The 18,272-nt window shown below is 43.6% G+C and overlaps 1 protein-coding gene across 2 annotated transcripts; it reads left to right on the top strand.

Moving 5' to 3' along the window:
* Positions 1–1,627: 1,627 nt before the first annotated feature.
* On the top strand, positions 1,628–17,997 carry LOC140910274 (radial spoke head protein 6 homolog A). 2 transcript variants are annotated; one of them, XM_073340814.2, is made up of 6 exons: positions 1,628–2,568; positions 3,833–4,067; positions 5,825–6,583; positions 9,651–9,792; positions 16,974–17,091; positions 17,649–17,997. In XM_073340814.2, exons 1-6 carry the CDS (start codon positions 1,724–1,726, stop codon positions 17,881–17,883), a joined length of 2,334 nt encoding a protein of 777 aa, XP_073196915.2. In that variant the 5' UTR covers positions 1,628–1,723; the 3' UTR covers positions 17,884–17,997. The 2 variants fall into 2 exon arrangements, with proteins under 2 accessions (XP_073196915.2, XP_073196917.2); XM_073340816.2 differs by lacking the exon at positions 16,974–17,091 and adding an exon at positions 16,838–16,943 and having other exon boundaries at positions 17,649–17,729.
* Positions 17,998–18,272: the final 275 nt, after the last annotated feature.

Genomic DNA, 18,272 nt, shown 5'->3' with positions numbered 1-18,272 from the left:
GTTAGTATATAAGGTTTGTAGGAGGAGAGCTCTGCTCTGCCAGATCTTACAAGGCGCTCCCAAGGAAGGCTCTCCTCCTACAGATGATAACATCTGTATCTGGTATGTGTAGTGAGAATTTTTACCTGATTGGGTTATGAGGGTAGTAGTGGATAAATGAAAGGCAAAGGAAAAGGACACCGGTTCGTATATAGTATAGTAAAGTGCTCCTAGTGTGGACACAGTAATACTGGCAAAACTGTGCTTTTGCTTGTATAACTTATTTCCCTCCCACCCCCATCAGCAAAATAAGCTACACCCAGCAAACATGCAGTTTTGCCAGTATAACTACATCTACACTAGGTGAGAGAGGCAGGGATCAACCCTTTTCATGCCCCTGACCAACATAGCTATGCCTGCAAAAGTTTGTAATGTAGCCCTGGTCTGCCTCTTCAACAACCTGGGGGCATTTGCTTGAAACACCCTCCCTGCCACCCCTTTGAGAAATGTAGATTCTTCCTGTCTTTTGTACGTACACTGATGAGCAGTGAAATAGTTAACAATGTTGACATTTAATGTATCATATTGGTATCTTCATTAGCACTATTAAAATGAATGGTGCAGTTCAAGTCTCTGCTAGAGATTCAGGGCTTTTAACATGAGAATCTTGTACTAGTTTAATTTGAGGCTTTGAGCAGGGGCTGGACTAGATGACTTCCTGAGATCCCTTCCAACTTTGATATTCTATGATTCTAAGGTGTGCTTTTAAATCAGTTTACTTACACTGGTGCAGACCCCCTTTGGACACTCTTATTTTGGTTTAAACAAGTCCTCCCCCCCCCCTTTATTTTAAATCCAATTAGGGATCAATTTAAGAGAAACCTAAATAAACCACTTCCAAAATGAAATATCTAAACAGGCATTTGCACCAGTTTTAATCAATTTAAAACTCAGTTTAAGTAAAACTTATGCAACTTGGTCATGTAGCCCAGGCCTTTTTTTAAAATGAAATCTGAGGCTCTGTGGACAAATTGAGAGATCATTTCATGTCCTGAGGCTAGTCCTTTGTAACCCTCAGGAGGGCACAACCCACACGTTAGGAAACACTGTGCTAGGCAACTTGACAGGGATCAAGTGGAAGGGGTACCGCACAAGAGCAGAGAAGTGGCGTGATCAAAGTGCTGCTTGGCCACATCTCCGCAAACTCAGACTGTATGTGTACGTCCCTATATACGCATTCTTAGGCTGTCAACTTTTCAGGGCTAGCCCTCCCGCCATTTTGGCCTTGTATTATCAAGGCCACCCCTCCCCAAAGATGCTCAGTACATCTTGAAAAACAAACTGTAACACAAGACCACACACCCTAGCGAGCCCAGCGTGGGTGCAACCCGCAAAGACGCGCGGGGGAGACGGGGGGGCACCAGCGACTGGAGTTGGCGCTGGGATTCTCCGCCCCCGCCATCGCACCCTCTCTGGCAGCCAGCCTGCCCGGCTCGCCCTGGAGCCCGGCCACGCCCCGCTCCCGCGCCGAGTGGAGTCACGTGCTGCACGGGCGCCCAATCAAGTCAGCCTGGCAACGGAGTCGAGTTTACCGTGGCAACGCCCCGCCCGCGCCTCCGCTCTGGGGCTGGGAGCTGTTGCTTGGAGACAGGAGAAGCCGGGAGTCCAGGCGGCGGCGGCGGCGGCGGGGCTCGGCGGGACCCTGGTGCTGAGGGACCGATAGCCCCAGCCGGCAGCCAGTGGCATGGCGGATCCCTCCGGAGACCCCCCGCCCGAGGTTCAGGGGTCCCCCCCTTCGGAGCAGAGCTCCGAGCGGCTAGGCCAGGACCACCCACCCGGCCAGGGGCCCTACCAGCCCACCGAGCCCGGCCAGGAGCCCCCACCTGCCCAGGGGCCCTACCAGCCCACCCAGCCCGGCCAGGGCCCCTACCAGCCCACCGAGCCCGGCCAGGAGCCCCCACCTGCCCAGGGGCCCTACCAGCCCACCCAGCCCGGCCAGGGCCCCTACCAGCCCACCGAGCCCGGCCAGGAGCCCCCACCTGCCCAGGGGCCATACCAGCCCACCCAGCCCGGCCAGGGCCCTTACCAGCCGACCCAGCCTGGTCAGGGGACCCCACCTGGCCAGGGCCCCTACCAACCCTCCCAAACAGGACAATCTCTTTATGAACCTTATGAATCTGGACAAGCCCCTTATCAACCTCACCAGCCGGGCCAGGATACCACACCAGGTCAAGCTCCCTATCAGCCTCACCAACCAGGACAATCTGCCTATGAAGCCCGTCAAGTGGGACCCTTATCACAAGAGCCGAGACGAAGCATATACCAGCCACATGCCCTGGGACAAGACCCCTATCAGCTACAGGAACCAAGAGGAAGCCTTTATCAGCAACAAGAACCTATGCTTGGTCCCTATCAGCCTTTTGTATCTGGACATGGCCCTTATCAACCACACGAACCAGGCTATGGCCTTTATCAGCCAGGATACAGCCCATATGAGGATGAAATACCTGATCCTGAACCTAGAGCACTGGCAATCCAGAATGCAAAGGCCTATCTAATGAAGAGCAGCACAAAGTCTGGCCTGAACTTGTGAGTGTGAAAAGAGGGGAATAACATGGGCAGGGGAAGGAGGTATGAGTGGAGGAGAAGACAGTGTGAGTGGAGAGGACAAAGAGGTAAGGAGGTATAGGAGGGGAGGGAAGGGAAAGCATGTGGGGAGAATCAAGGACATAAGGGTTAATCCTTTTGTAGTAGTCATAGGTTCTCAGCAGCACTCAAGATCAGACCTACCAAAAGGAATTTAGAGGGATTAAAGCAGAGGTAGGCAAACTACGGCCTACGGGCCCATCCTGCCTGGCCCCTGAGCTCCTGGCCGGGGAGGCTAGCCCCTGGCCCCTCCCCCGCTGTCCTCTCTTCCCCGCAGCCATTCTGCTGCGCGAGCAGCACAGCTTGCTCCCGCCCACCTACCTCCCAGGCTTTCCAACAAGCCTGTCCTGCCACTTTGAGAGGTGTGGTAAGGGGGCAGGAGGTCCCAGGGGGCAGTCAGGGGACAGGGGGCGGACGGATGGGGTGGAGGTTTGGGGAGGAGGGCGATCAAGAGACAGGGAGCAGGGAGGGTTGGATAGGTGGTGGGTTCTGGGGGGGGCAGTTAGGGGACAAGAAGTGTGGGGGGGAGTGGATGGGTCAGGGGTCCCGGGAGGCCTGTCGGGGGCAGGGGTGTGGATAGGGGTCGGGGCGGTCAGGGGACAAGGAACAGGGGAGCTTAGATAGGGGTGGGGTCCTGGGGGGTGGTTAGGGGCGTGGGGTCCCGGGAGGGGGCGGTCAGGGGACAAGGAGCAGGGGGGTTGGATGGGTGGGGGATTCTGAGGGGGGCAGTAAGGGGGAGGGAATTGGGAGGTGGCGGGGGCCAGGCTGTTTGGGGAGGCACAGCCTTCCCTACCTGGCCCTCCATACAGTTTTGCAACCCCGATGTAGCCCTAGGGCCAAAAAGTTTGCCCACCCCTGATTAAAGGGAGATAGACCCTATTAAGAGTTCTAAATCCAGCTTCAAACTGTAAGTGGAGAAATGGTGGGAAAAGCTATAAATGGAAAATGAACATGTTATTAGACGTACTACAAACAAGCTATTCCTTATGAATATTACCAGGTATATATCTCAGGCTTAATTTCCATAACACTCAGCTGACATTTTCAATATTAGAGCTAATTACTGTAGTGGTGGCTCTGGACATTAGGAGTTATCCCAGGACATATGCCTTTATCTTTGACATAAGAAACCAACTATGCTGAGTATTTGATATAGTAGGGCAGTAATATTCTTCCTTGGAGTTTTCAATCTCTTTTGATTTGACAGATATGATCATCTTGCTCACATGCTGACCAAGATCTTGGATGAACGCCCTATAAATGCAGTAGATATCATTGAGAATATCAGTAAGGATGTGAAATGGGCTCAGTTCCAGAAAAAAATGGACACCCTCCGTGATGAGCATGAAATGCTTCCAACATATGAGCTGGCAGAGAAATATAAGGCTCTGTTCCTCAAGGGGACAGGAGAGGGAGGAGATCAAGAGCCAGAAGAGGAAATAGTGAGTGACTGTTGTAGAAACAGAGATTAAAGATGGAAAAGGCATGAGGTTATCTTGCCCATCCCCTGGCAAGTTAGGATTTTTCCCTACAGTATATTCTAATCTTCACTGCTTTGCCCCTCACAATCTTAAATGATCCCTTCAGTGGGGCTTCCACCTCTTGTCCCTCTAGAAATGAGGGATGAAAAAGAAGAGTTACAGCATTCTCTTTTCCTTACGTAATCTAGACTGACTAATTTATTTTACCTAAAATGAAATTCATATGGGGATGCATGGGGAACAGGGTTAAGAGCATTGTGTTCAGCCACTACTGTGAGACAAAGGATGGAGAATTTTTAACTCCCTTTTACTCCAGTTGCAGTTTTGGTCCGTGTCCCAGTTAGAAAAAAGTTATGGTGACATTTGGCCTAAAGAACTGAAGTGTAGAACTGAAAAGGTATTTTTCATATAAAAGCAGCAAGGTACTTTTTGTGTCCCCTTACTTCTAATATGCTGAATATTAAGTTCCCAAATGGTTTTAAGAGAGCTCTGTGGTGAAAGTTAGAACCACTACATGGTGAAAGGTAGAACCACTAGGTTGAGAAAGCAAATACGAGTTGTTTGGAGTTGACCTTCATAGCAAGTCAACATTATATGTACAAGTAAATCATTGCAACTGAACATTAAAGATAGAAAGACATTAAGCCATCTTGTCCATGCTGTACCAGTCATCTTCAGGTCAGCGATAGCCAAGAACGAAGTGGTAACATGTCCTTGTGAGAAAAAGCAATGTATTTTGGAAGAAGAAATTGCATTTTTCATATCCTCAACCTAATTGGTTGATACTTAAAAGCTTGACGGTGTCAGAGAAATTCCACATAAACCAATAGTCACTCCACCAAACTATTCACCCTATAATACAGTATACAACTTCCAGTCTTACTTTTTTTGCTCCTCTATCTGATGTAGGTGGCTGGGGATGAATCTCCAAATGGTAAAGGGGTAAAGATGGCAAGACATAGGAAGACTTTTCAGAAAGGCTTGTTCCCACTGAAGCCAATGGAAGGTTTACCACTGATTTCTGAGTGAGCAGTACTCCAATGCTGAATGATTTGGAAAATCCCACATATAATATAGTCAATCTTAAATAATGCATGCTTAGAATACCTCTATATCCAGGTATCCAAAAGAGTGACACTAATATTTGGGAGGGATTGCTGGCTATATATGGAATTTCTCTGGTTCCTTCAGGCTTTTGAAATCCAACCAAATTAGCTGAGTATGTAAAAAGATTATTCTGTTCTTGCAAAATGCACCTGTCTTGCACATGAGGAAATATAGCCTCACTGTCCCTGGTCATCGGTGGCTTCCCAGCCAATTAGTGGCATTGATGTACTAGTATATGAGTGCAAGCACTGAGATCCCTTGTATAGATTGCTCATACTGTCCACCTGTAACTAGTTCTGACCCTGAATGTTTTGAAGTAGTTAAGAGAGCACTGGGAGTTTGGAATCTTGGATTCTTTTCCAGACTCTGCTACCTGAAAGCTCCATATTGTTTAAGCTCTCTGCCTCGATTTCTCCTTCTGTTAAATGGTATATTATTATCTTCCTCAGGGGATGTTGTGAGGCTTAGTTAATTAATGTTTATAAAGCACTTTGAAAGGATGAAAGACAATATATAAATGCTAAGTATTACTTTTAGTGAGTAATATACTTAACCTTTTAAAAATACCTTTATTTATACCTCAGCTTTAACTCCGGCAATTTCTTCCCTAGACAGATAGCCCTCTACCCAATGTGATGGAGACAGCCTTCTATTTTGAACAGGCTGGAGTCGGCTTGAGCATGGAGGAAAACTACCATATATTCCTTGCCCTCAAGCAGCTCGTTAGCATGCAGCCAATCCAGACATGTCGCTTCTGGGGCAAGATCTTGGGCCTGGAGATGAACTATATCGTGGCTGAAGTGGAGTACCGTGAGGGGGAAGAGGAGGAGGAGATAGAGGAGGAAGAAGTGATTGAGGAGGGGGGGAAAGAGGGGAGTGAGGACAAAGATGAAGAAGAAGATGAAGAGAAAGAAGAAGATGAGCCACCAAAGTCCACCTATAAACCCCCACCAGTGGTCCCAAAAGAAGAAAACCGGACTGGCACCAATAAGTTTATCTATTTTGTCTGTAATGAGCCAGGCAAACCCTGGGTGAAGTTACCTCCAGTGACACCAGCGCAAATTGTGGCTTCCAGGAAAATCAAGAAGTTCTTTACTGGAAGGCTGGATGCTCCTATTGTGAGCTATCCACCTTTCCCAGGGAATGAGGCCAATTACCTGCGTGCACAGATCGCTCGGATCTCAGCAGGGACCCAGATCAGCCCACTGGGGTTCTACCAGTTTGGAGAGGAGGAAGGGGATGAAGAGGAGGAGGGGGGAGGAGGAAGAGACACATATGAAGAAAATCCTGACTTTGAGACCATTAGTGTGATGGAACTTGTGGATTCCATTTCCAACTGGGTGCACCATGTACAGAATATTCTAATGCAGGTAATGCTCTATGTAATCAGTATTGATCTTGGATACCAATTACATGGTTATCAATGGTATCTCAGAAAGTAATCTGCATAGAGTGAACTGTTCACCACATTTGGGGCTGAGCTAGAATTGTCTCCTATTGCAATATCCTAATGCATATTGGCAGCAACTTTCTAGGGTTGTGGGGTTTTTTTGCAGGGAGTGGGGGGAAGTTGCATACCTTCCTCTGGATAAATGTGCAGGAATAACCTGTTGGGATAAGGGAGTGTATCCCTCAATAATCAATTTCCTGTGATAATATGGGGTTGAGCATTGGTGGACTTTGATCCTTTCTGTCTAGTTTCTGTTTCTTGAAAGGCCAAGACAGTTTCTTTCCTGACTTGGCAATGACTAGGTATGCCTTACTAGCTAGAGTGCTAATACCAATGTAGGCTGTTCATAACTGTACATAAAGGGAACACTGTCCAATATTTTCTCCAGTTGAATTTTTGATGTTTACACTGTAAGTAATGCCATTACAGAAGCTTGAAAATAACACTTAACTCTGTTAATGTGGTCCCTTTGTTTCTTCTGAAGGAAAAGCTGTGTGTGACATGGTGTTTATTTCCTTGTTAAAAGTTAGCAGCATTAATAATGTCAACACAGGTCTGGGAAGAGTATTTGTTAACTTGATCTTTCTTTGCTGGGTGACTGACTGCCCTCTAGCAGCCCAACAATAATACTATAGAGTCAGACATTGAGTATTGGTGAATATTTGTTTCTTTATTTCTTGGCAACAGAATGATGGCTTTAAATATAAAATCAATAGATATTTAAAATCTTAAGGACATTTTGAGTTGTTCTTTTCAGCTGTTGGCCAGACATAACAAGTAACCTATGCAAAATAATGGACAGATTCATATTTCCAAGGCCAGAAGGAACTGTTCTGATCATCTGGTCAGCCCCTCCTCCCCGTATAACACAGATCATAGAATTTCCCAAAGTAATTCTTAGAGGATATCTTTTAGAAAAACATCCAATCTTGATTTTAAAAAAATTCCCCATGACAGAGAATCCACCATGACATTTGGTAAATTTTTCTGATGGATAATTACCTTCACTGATAACAATTTACACCTTATTTCCAGTCTGAAGTAGTCTAGCTTCAACTTTCAGCCACTGCATTGTGTGATTCCTTTGCTATATTGAAGAACCTGTTATCAAATATTTGTTGCCCATATAGTACTTATAGACTGATCAAGTCACCTCTTAACTTTCTCTTTGTTCAGCTAAATTGAGCTCCTTAAGTCTACTACGATAAGGCATGTTTTCTAATCCTTAATCATTCTTGTGGTTCTTTTTTGAACCCTCTCCAATTTATCAACATCATTCTTGAACTGTGGACACCAGAACTAGACATAATATTTCAGCAGTGGTCACACCAGCGTCAAATACAGAGGTAAAACAACCTCTCTACTTTTGCTTGAGATTCCTCTGTTTATGCATCCAAGGTTTACATTAGCCCTCTCGGTGACAGTGTCACACTGGGAGCTTTTGTTCATCTGATTATCCACGATGATCCCCAAATCTTTTTCAGAGTCACTGCTTCCAAAGATAGTTTCTCCCATCCTGTAAGTATATGTTCCTTTTTCCTAGATGTATACATTTACATTTAGTCATATTAAAATGCATATTGTTTGCTTGCTCCCAGCTCACCAAGAAATCTGGATTGCTCTTATCAGTGACCTTTCCTCTTCATTATTTGCCATTCTCCCAATTTTTGTGCAAACTTTATCCATGATGATTTTATATTTTCTTCCAGGTCACTGATTAAAAATGTTAAATAGTGTAGGGCCAAGAACCAATCCCTGCACTCCCCTGCTTGATGAAGATTCCCTGTTTACAGTTAGATTTTGTGACCTGTCAGTAAGCCAACTTTTAATCCATTTAGTGTGTGTCATATTCATTTTGTATCATACAGTCTTTCTATCAAAATGTCGTGCAGTACCAAACCAAACTCCTTACATAAATGTATTACATCAACACTATTACCTTTTTTAGCCAAACTTGTAATCTTTTCAAAAAACATATCAAGTTAGTTTGACAGGATCTGTTTTTCATAATCCTATGCTGATTGGCATTAATTACATTACCTTCCTTGAATTCTTTATTAATCAAGTTCCACTTTATTAATCAATTCTGCCACTTGTATTCACAGTGGAATAGTACCATCACAGTTGGCAGTATCAGCAACAAGGCCAAGGATTGACTGGACCCATCCATAGATGAACCATCCTCTCATCCATAGAAAATAGTCCCTCCTGGTCAGGATTGAGGCACTCTGGCAAAACAGTGTGGAGATACAGACATGATTGCTGCCTATGCTTTCTCTGCTCTGGATTATAATTTGGACAACATGCCTCCACAGGGGAGGATGGAGAAGTAACACTCCTTACTCAGTTGTGCAGGCAACCTGGACCGTAGGTCCAGAAATGCAGGAGTATGTGGGTGCTATGTGTCTGCTTACTTCATGCCCCTATGCAGGGAGGGATGGGTAATACAGCACAGCTGGGCCAGAAGGTATTATAATTTGCTGCTGGTATAGGCCAGCAGCAAATTATTATCCCTTCACTGGAGGAAGGTGGAAGCAGGGAGCGAATTGTGCCTCCAAGGTGTGTCTTTGATGCATGGTGCCTCCTAAAGAAGCCCCTGGGGTGGTGAAGCCCTTGCTGGGCTCTGCCTACCAACACCATCTAGCTATGAATGAATATAGAATTTTAGTCTTTCGGTTTAAGTCCAGAATCTTTCACGAACACTAAGTGCACCTTTTTAAAAAATTGAGAACTCTAAAGCAGATTGAAATCTGATGACTGAAGTATAAGGGAATGAATTCTGAAGCAGCTAATTGAATAAGGGATGCCTGGAGACCTCTGCCAAGTATACTTGTATGTCATCTATTTATCTATTTTTCTTTTTATATGCCACCCATCACCATGGTGTTTAGGCACCGTAGTGCTTCTGAACTGAATGTTTTAACTCACATCACAGCATTTCAAAGATTGCTGCACCTGTTTTATAACTCTTGGTACGTCAATTGTAGGGTCGCTGTTCCTGGATTAACCCCTCTCAAAAGTCAGAGGAAGAAGAAGAAGAAGGTGAGGAAGAGGAAAAAGCAGAAGAGCCAGATGAACCACGGCCAGAAGTGGGACCCCCTCTTCTGACTCCACTCTCTGAAGATGCAGGTACAGGCCACTCAGACTTCTTTGAATCCTTGATCTTTTTTTTACAGTGAACATCCATCTGGAGTTTTTAGCAGCTCTCTAATAAACATTCTAGAGTTTTGGGTCCCTGGAGTTAGCTTGGGATTGTGAGATAATCACATTAACTGTATGTTTCTCCTAACATGATCAACAGGGAAATAGTTATCAGTGTTGACATTTAAACTGTCATGTCAAGGTTCCTCCCCCACTCTGAACTCTAGGGTACAGATGTGGGGACCTGCATGAAAAACCTCCTAAGCTTATCTTTACCAGCTTAGGTCAAAACTTCCCCAAGGTACAAAATATTACACCCATTATCCTTGGACTGGCCGCTACCACCACCAAACTAATACTGGTTACTGGGGAAGAGCTGTTTGGACGCGTCCTTCCCCCCAAAATACTTCCCAAAACCTTGCACCCCACTTCCTGGACAAGGTTTGGTAAAAAGCCTCACCAATTTGCCTAGGTGACTACAGACCCAGACCCTTGGATCTTAAGAACAATGAACAATCCTCCCAACACTTGCACCCCCCCTTTCCTGGGAAATGTTGGATTAAAAGCCTCACCAATTTGCATAGGTGACCACAGACCCAAACCCTTGGATTTGAGAACAATGAAAAAGCATTCAGTGTTTTACAAGAAGACTTTTTTTAATAAAAAATAGAAGTAAATAGAAATAAAGAAATCCCCCCTGTAAAATCAGGATGGTAGATATCTTACAGGGTAATTAGATTCAAAAACATAGAGAACCCCTCTAGGCAAAACCTTAAGTTACAAAAAAGATACACAGACAGAAATAGTTATTCTATTCAGCACAATTCTTTTCTCAGCCATTTAAAGAAATCATAATCTAAACACATACCTAGCTAGATTACTTACTAAAAGTTCTAAGGCTCCATTCCTGGTCTATCCCTGGCAGAAACCAGCATACAGACAGACACAGACCCTTTGTTTCTCTCCCTCCTCCCAGCTTTTGAAAGTATCTTGTCTCCTCATTGGTCATTTTGGTCAGGTGCCAGCAAGGTTACCTTTAGCTTCTTAACCCTTTACAGGTGAGAGGAGCTTTCCCCTGGCCAGGAGGGATTTCAAAGGGGTTTACCCTTCCCTTTATATTTATGACATGTCACCATTAGGTTTCAGAGTTAACAATTCCACTAGAGCTATAGAGTTTAAGGCCAGAAGGGATCACTTGTCTTCCCTCCTTTATACCACAGGGCACCAACCCCAGCCAGGATTCACATACTAAACGCAGCATCTGAAATGCGACCAATATAGTATAACCTACAGGAGACTAGACTACTATGTGCCACAGGCAGAGACTAGGAGGACCTATGGCAGGAAAATGATTAAGTGAGATATATCCAGATAATCCTGGCAAGTGACCCACACGCACATGCTGCCAAAAAACTCCCAAGGTCACAGTCAATCTGATCTGGTAGAAAATTTGTTCCTGACCCCACATATGGCAATCAGATGGACCCTCAGCATGTGAGCAAGAACTAGCCAGCCCAGCACCTGAGAGAGAGAATGCTCAGTGCCCCCCCACCCATGTCACATCTCCAGCTGTGGCCATCCCTAATACTTCAGAGAAAGGAGATTAAAAAACCCTCCCAAAATACACCGGGTAGGGGGAATCCCTTTTGATTAGGGCTGTCGAGTGATTAAAAAAATTAATTGTGATTAATCGCACTGTTAAACAATAGTAGAATACCATTTATTTAAATATTTTTGGATATTTCCTACATTTTCAAATACATTGATTTCAATTACAACACAGAATACAAAGTGTACAGTGCTCATATTATATTTATTTTTGATTACAAGTATTTACATTGTAAAAAAACAAAAGAAATAGTATTTTTCAATTCACCTAATACAAGTACTGCAGTGCAATCTCTTTATTATGAAAGTTGAACTTACAAATGTAGAACTATGTACAAAAAAACTGGATTCAAAAATAAAACAATGTAAAATTTTAGACCCTGCAAGTCCACGCAGTTCTACTTCTCGTTCAGCCAATCGCTCAGACAAACAAGTTTGTTTACATTTGCAGGAGATAATGCTGCCCGCTTCATGTTTACAATGTCCCCTGAAAGTAAGAACAAGCTTTTGCATGGCTCTGTTGTATCCAGCGTCACAAGATATTTACGTGCCAGATGTGCTAAAGATTCATATGTCCCTTCATGCTTCAACCACCATTCCAGAGGACATGCGTCCATGCTGATGATGGGTTCTGCTCGATAACTATCCAGAGCAGTGCAGACTGACGCATATTAATTTTTATTATCTGAGTCAGATGCCACCAGCAAAAGGTTGATTTTATTTGTTGGTGGTTCAGGTTCTGTAGTTTCTGCATCGGAGTGTTGATCTTTTAAGACTTCTGAAAGCATGTTCCACACCTCGTCCCTCTCAGATTTTGGAAGGCACTTCAGATTCTTAAACCTTGGGTTGAGTGCTGTAGTTATCTTTAGAAATCTTACATTGGTACCTTCTCTGAGTTTTGTGAAATCTGCAGTGAAAGTGTTCATTTTAAGAAATGAACAACATATGCTGGGTTACCATCTGAGAGTGCTATAATATGAAATATATAGCAGAGTTCAGGTAAAACAGTGCAGGGTACATACAATTCTCCCCCCAAGGAGTTCAGTCACAAATTTAATTAACACATTATATTTTTAACAAGCATCATCAGCATGGAATCATGGCCTCTGGAATGGTGGCTGAAGCATGAAGGGGCATACGAATGTTTAGCATATCTGGCATGTAAATACCTTGTAATCACAGCTACAAAAGAGCTATGCAAATGCCTCACTTTCTGGTGACATTGTAAATAAGAGGGCAGCATTATCTCCTGCAAATGTAAACAAACTTGTTTGTCTTAGCAATTGGCTGAACAAGAAGTAGGGCTGAGTGGACTTGTAGACTATGAAGTTTTACATTGTTTTGTTTTTGAGTGCAGTTATGTAACAAAAATAATCTACATTTGTAAATTGCACTTTCACAGCAAAGAGATTGCACTACAGTGCTTGTATAACGTGAACTGAAAAATACTATTTCTTTTGTTTATCAGTTTTACATTGCAAATATTTGTCATAAAAAATAATATAACTTTGATTTCAACTACAACACAGAATACAATATATATGAAAATGTAGAAAAACATCCAAAATATTTAATAAATTTTAATTGGTATTGTATTGTTTAACAGTGTGATTAAAAACTGCAATTAATCATTATTAATTTTTTTAATTATGATTATTTTTTCAGTTAATCACATGAGTTAACTGCAATTAATCGACAGCCCTACTTTTGACCCTTATCACCACTTCCTGGTGTGCTCTTTTCAGGGGTCTCTGCTGCTTCTCTCTGGCCCCCCTCAGTTTGCCCCCAGTCAGGGCAGTTCTTGGACCTTCATCTCTAATTGAGTCTAGCAGTCTGCTTCAGTCTCTTGGCTGTGTTTGTGGAGGCAGTCTGGTGCAGGGGCATTACCCCTGTGCTGCCCCAGGGCCCTCTGCCTCCTCTTCCTTCTCTGTACTCTTCCCTTTATAGCAGTCCTTGTTTCTTCTGTGGGCTGCAACTTTGGGTGCCTGCCTCCATGATTGGCAGCGATGGGGGGAGGGATAGCTCAGTGGTCTGAGCATTGGCCTGCTAAACCCAGGGTTGTGAGTTCAATCCTTGAGGGGGCCGTTTAGGGATCTGCAGCAAAAATTGGGGATTGGTCCTACTTTGAGCAGGGGGTTGGACAAGATGATCTCCTGAGGTCCCTTCCAACCCTAATATTCTATGATGGCAACTGCACGGGGTGTGCTCAAGCTGCTTGCCTGTAAACCTGAAAAGCTCTCCTCCCACTTCTTTCTATGCTCAGTGTGGGGTTCATATACCCCATTTCACCCCTGCTTTAGGAACAAAAGACATAAACTAAAAGTGAGTCCCAGGGCTCTGAGCCCTACTCCCTACTATGACAAGCAACTCTGTCATACAACTGCATTCATAAATTTGTCCAGCTCCCTTTTAAAACTAATTAAATTGTTTGCCCCCACCGTAGGCACTGACTTTGGGGCTGGAGCACCCACGGAGAAAAATTAGTGGGTGCTCCACACCCACCGGCAGCCAATCTCTCCTCACCCCTTGCCCCACCTCCTCCTTCTCCCACCCTGAGCGCGTCGCGTCCCCGCTTCTCCGCTTACACCCCAATGCTTCCCATCCAGCCACCGCCAAACAGCTGTTGGCAGCATTAGCACGCTCCAGGAGGGATGGGGAGGAGCAGGAACGTGGCGTGCTCAGGGGAGGAGGCAGGGCCGGGGTGGGGATTTGTTGAAGGAGTTGGAATAGGGGCAGGGAGGGGGCAGAGTTGGGGCAGGGACTTTGGGGAAGGGGTTGGAATGGGGGCTGTGCAGGGTGGGAAGATGTGGGGCAGGGCCTCATGGAAGGGGTGGAGTGGGGGCGGAGACAGGGGGGTGGTCAAGCACCCAGGGGAAAGAGGGGAAGTCAGCGCCCATGGCCCCCACAACTCCTATTCAGAGGTTGTTCCAGAATCTCACCCCTCTGATGGCTAGAAATCTCATAATTTCCTGCCTGAATTTGTCTACGGCCAGTTTATATCCATTTGTTCTTGTGCCAGCATTGTCCTTTATTTTAAATAGATCTTCACCCTTCCTGGTATTTACCCCCCTAATTTATTTGCAGAGAGCAATCATTATACCCTCTCAGCCTTTGTTTCGCTAGACTTAAAAAGCCAAGCTCTTCCAGTCTCATAAAATAGGCCCTCAATTCCCATGATCTTTCTAGTAGCTCTTCTCTGCACCTGTTCCAGTTTACATTCTGCTTTTTTGAACATGGGTCATCAGACCTGTAAACAGTTTTCCAAATGAGGTCTTACCAATGCCTTGTACAATGCCATTAATCTGTTTCTATCTCTACTGGAAATACCTCGCCTAATACATTCTAGGATCGTATTTGTGTTTCTCACAGCCCCATTAACTTATAGTCATCCTGTGAATGGCCCACACATCCAGGTTTCTCTCCTCCTCTGAGCCCCCAGCTTGTAGCAGAAATCCTTATTATTAGACCATAAGTGCATGATCTTACACCTTATATTATTGAATTTCATCCCATTTCTGTTACACTAGTCTTCAAGGTCATCCAGATCTTCCTATATAATATTCTGATCCTCCTCTGTATTGACAATGCTTCCCAACTCTGTATCATGAGTAAATTTCATTAGCACACTGCTACTTTTTGTGCCAAGAACATTAATAAAAATATTGAATAAGATTGGTCTAAGTCCAGGCATGTCTGGTGGGCATTGCTGAGTCACCAGGCAAGGTTGAGCAATTCCCCTGGTTTGGCCTTAAGCAGGTGAGTCTTTGAATTGTAGCTCCCTTGCTGGACAATGGCTGCTGATGGTTATTGGGGCGTTGGTTATCCCTCTGGTTATTGTCTTTGGGGAGCTAGTATCTGGGTGCTTCCCAACTTGCAGCATGTTTTAGTGACAGCCATACAACACAATCTCATAACTTCATATGCACTAATGATATACATATTTAGACAGAACAATGACTTTCGGCAGATCGTAACCTTTCCCGTGATACCTCATATGGCTTGCTTTATATGCCATATCACAGTTATATACAAATGATGAATATGGGGTTTACAGGGCACTGCGTTGGGGTACAGACTGTCACACCCATGTTGCACTACATCCCCTTTATCATATATGCATGTGAATGTAATTATTCTTTCATTCACAAATTTGTACTAAAACCTTGCTTACTACTGAGGTTAGATTAACAGGTCTGTAATTTCACATATCACTTTTTTCCCCCTTTCTTAAATATAGGTATGTAGTTAGCTGTTCTCCAGTCATGTGGTACTACCCCCAAATATATAGATATTTTAAAAGACCTTCCCTACCAGAATGAAAATCTCATGTGCCAGTGCTTTCAGTATACTAGGATGGAAATTTTCCTGTCACCTCAATTTGACTGCATTTAGATCTTTAAGTTTTTCTTCCACCTCAGGTGTGGTAATTTCCATTTCGAGACAGTGATTTCCATCAGCCTTACTGCCTTCATGCACACATTCTATGTTATTATTGTTATTGAAAACTGAGGCAAAGTATTCATTTAGTTTTTGGGCCATACCTAGACTGTCTTTAATCTCCTTTCCGTCCACACTGCATAGCGGCCAAACTTCATCCTTCCTTATTCTTTTTTTATTTATATAACTAAAAAAACCTCTTATTATTTGTTTTAATTTCCTTGTAAAGAGCTAATTCAGCTTGACTTTTAGCAATTCTGACTTTATTCCTACATTTTCTAACCTCCATGATGTAGCTTCCATGGCATATCAATCCCTTTTTCCATTATCTGTAGACTCCCTACTTATTCCTAATAACCTTTTTGAGGTGGTTCTTCATCAAGCTGAGTCTGAAGCCTTTCCCTACAAGTTTTTCCCCTTGCTTGGGGTACAAATTTCAGATAGTTTTTTGTAAAGTTGATTTGAAGAAATTCCAAGCTTCCTCCACATTGAGAGGAAAGAGGGAATTTCACCCCTCAGAGCTACTGTCTCAGGTTCTCTGCAGGTTCAGGAAGACAACACTGCATCAGTTACATTGAGTTGATGTTTTCGTCATTATCTTATGCTAGAAAAAAAATTACATAAAAGTTTAGATCCTAGAGCACAATACTGCAGCAAGTCATGGACAATGGTACAACCAGTCCATTCTTAGATTAAGGTCATGTCTTTGTATTATTTGGATCTGGGTCTCCCAAATTTATCAGTATGGGGTCCACAGTGTTCTTTGCCTGGGGAACTGGTATTGAATTAAGTACCACTGAATTTCAGGAGCTGTGTGTGTAACCTTCTTTTCTCCTGTTCTTCTTACTACACCCTTGAATTAATAACTCTGTGACTATCAACCAGTGACTCCACACCAGACTTTATATTACAAGGCTTCCACAATATTTAAAGCTCTTGCCCCTTGTCTATCAACTCCTTTAACATCCATTTTAAAATCCCTTTTTAGGATACATCAATTGCTTGGGTTTTGAGAACAACTGTATAGAGACGAAATCCTGTCCTCTACCTAACTACCAAATATTTCATAGATGTTCATGAGTCAGGTAATTCACGTAAGTGTGTGTTGTTGGTTTTTTTGGCAGAAATTCAGAACATTCCTCCTTGGACATCTCAGTTATCCACAAACCTGGTTCCTCAATATGCCATTGCAGTCCTTCAGTCCAACCTGTGGCCTGGAGCGTACTCCTATGCTATCGGCAAGTAGGTAGCTCATACTTATATAGCTAGACTGGTTAACCTTGGTATCTCACAATATTCACTCCTATTCCATCTTAAACTGGTTAATCACAGAAACCTATTTAATTCATTCAGTTGAAATGTTTGTTTTGGTGATTTTTAATCCACTGACTTCTCCCACTACTAAAATGTAGCCACCTCGAGAGTTGATCATGGAGGCCATTTAACAGTGCACAGCAAAAATAACAATAATTTAGGGCAAGAAGTGAAGAATACCATCTTCACTGGAACTGTAGTGGAAATCAGATTTATAGAATGTAATTATCCAATTAGTATTTGGCCAAAACTTCAGGCTTAACACCCCTATTCTTGCAAAAAAGTGCAATGAGATCTTTAATAGCCACATGATACATTCATCATTATTTACATTAGTTAAGTGCAGATGCCATTATTGAATATGCTAGCTATAGAAAATATGTCCCATATTGGTTTTTGTTCAGTGAAGTGGGGAAGCCTAATAGGCAGAGCCCTCAGGGGTTTTTTGCCAGGAAGTTGTGTGATCTCTTGCTTTTTTCCCTCAGGAAATTTGATAATATCTATCTGGGGTGGGGTCACAAATACAGTCCAGATAACTACTCACCCTCGATGCCCCCACCAGTGCAGACAGAGTACCCAAGTGGGCCAGAAATCACTGAAATGAATGACCCTACTGTGGAAGAGGAGCAGGCACTCAAGGCTGCACAGGAAGAAGCTTTGGCTGCAGCTGAGGAAATGGATGAGATAGAGGAAGAAGAAGAGGAAGATGAGGATGATTAAAATGCTACAAGAATCAGATTTGTATAAAAGTTCTTCTAAAAAATAATACATCATTTTAATACATTTAGTATATTAACCAAGTCAATCTAAAAATAAATGTTTATTTGAACTAGATGCCTTTGTTTTTTCTGCTCTAGTAGACTCTCCGTATTTAGAATAAATACGTTGACGTTAGAAAAGTGTCTTCACTTATTAAATATTAAGGCTCGCAGCAGGGACTCTGGGGCAGAACATGTAGCTGAGAATTCAGTGGGATTAAATTGCTGCCCTTGTTAATAATCCTTTGTTTAAAATGGTAGTGGAAACCTTTGCCATTTTCTGTTAGAAAGCCCTCCCCTAGATTGGTATTTTCAATCCACTTCCTAATAGACAATTCTCATCCTCATATT

Source organism: Lepidochelys kempii, chromosome 4 (genome assembly GCF_965140285.1).
Source record: "Lepidochelys kempii isolate rLepKem1 chromosome 4, rLepKem1.hap1, whole genome shotgun sequence".
Lineage (NCBI taxonomy): Eukaryota > Metazoa > Chordata > Testudines > Cheloniidae > Lepidochelys > Lepidochelys kempii.
The sequence above is the reverse complement of the archived record's forward strand: the minus strand, read 5'-3'. Positions and strand labels throughout refer to the sequence as shown.

Coding starts and splice junctions, on each gene's coding strand:
- LOC140910274 (XM_073340814.2), top strand. CDS start 1,724: ATGGCGGATCCCTCCGGAGACCCCCCGCCCGAGGTTCAGGGGTCCCCC. Junction 2,569..3,832: donor ACAAAGTCTGGCCTGAACTT/GTGAGTGTGAAA, acceptor TTGATTTGACAG/ATATGATCATCTTGCTCACA. Junction 17,092..17,648: donor TACTCCTATGCTATCGGCAA/GTAGGTAGCTCA, acceptor TTTTTCCCTCAG/GAAATTTGATAATATCTATC.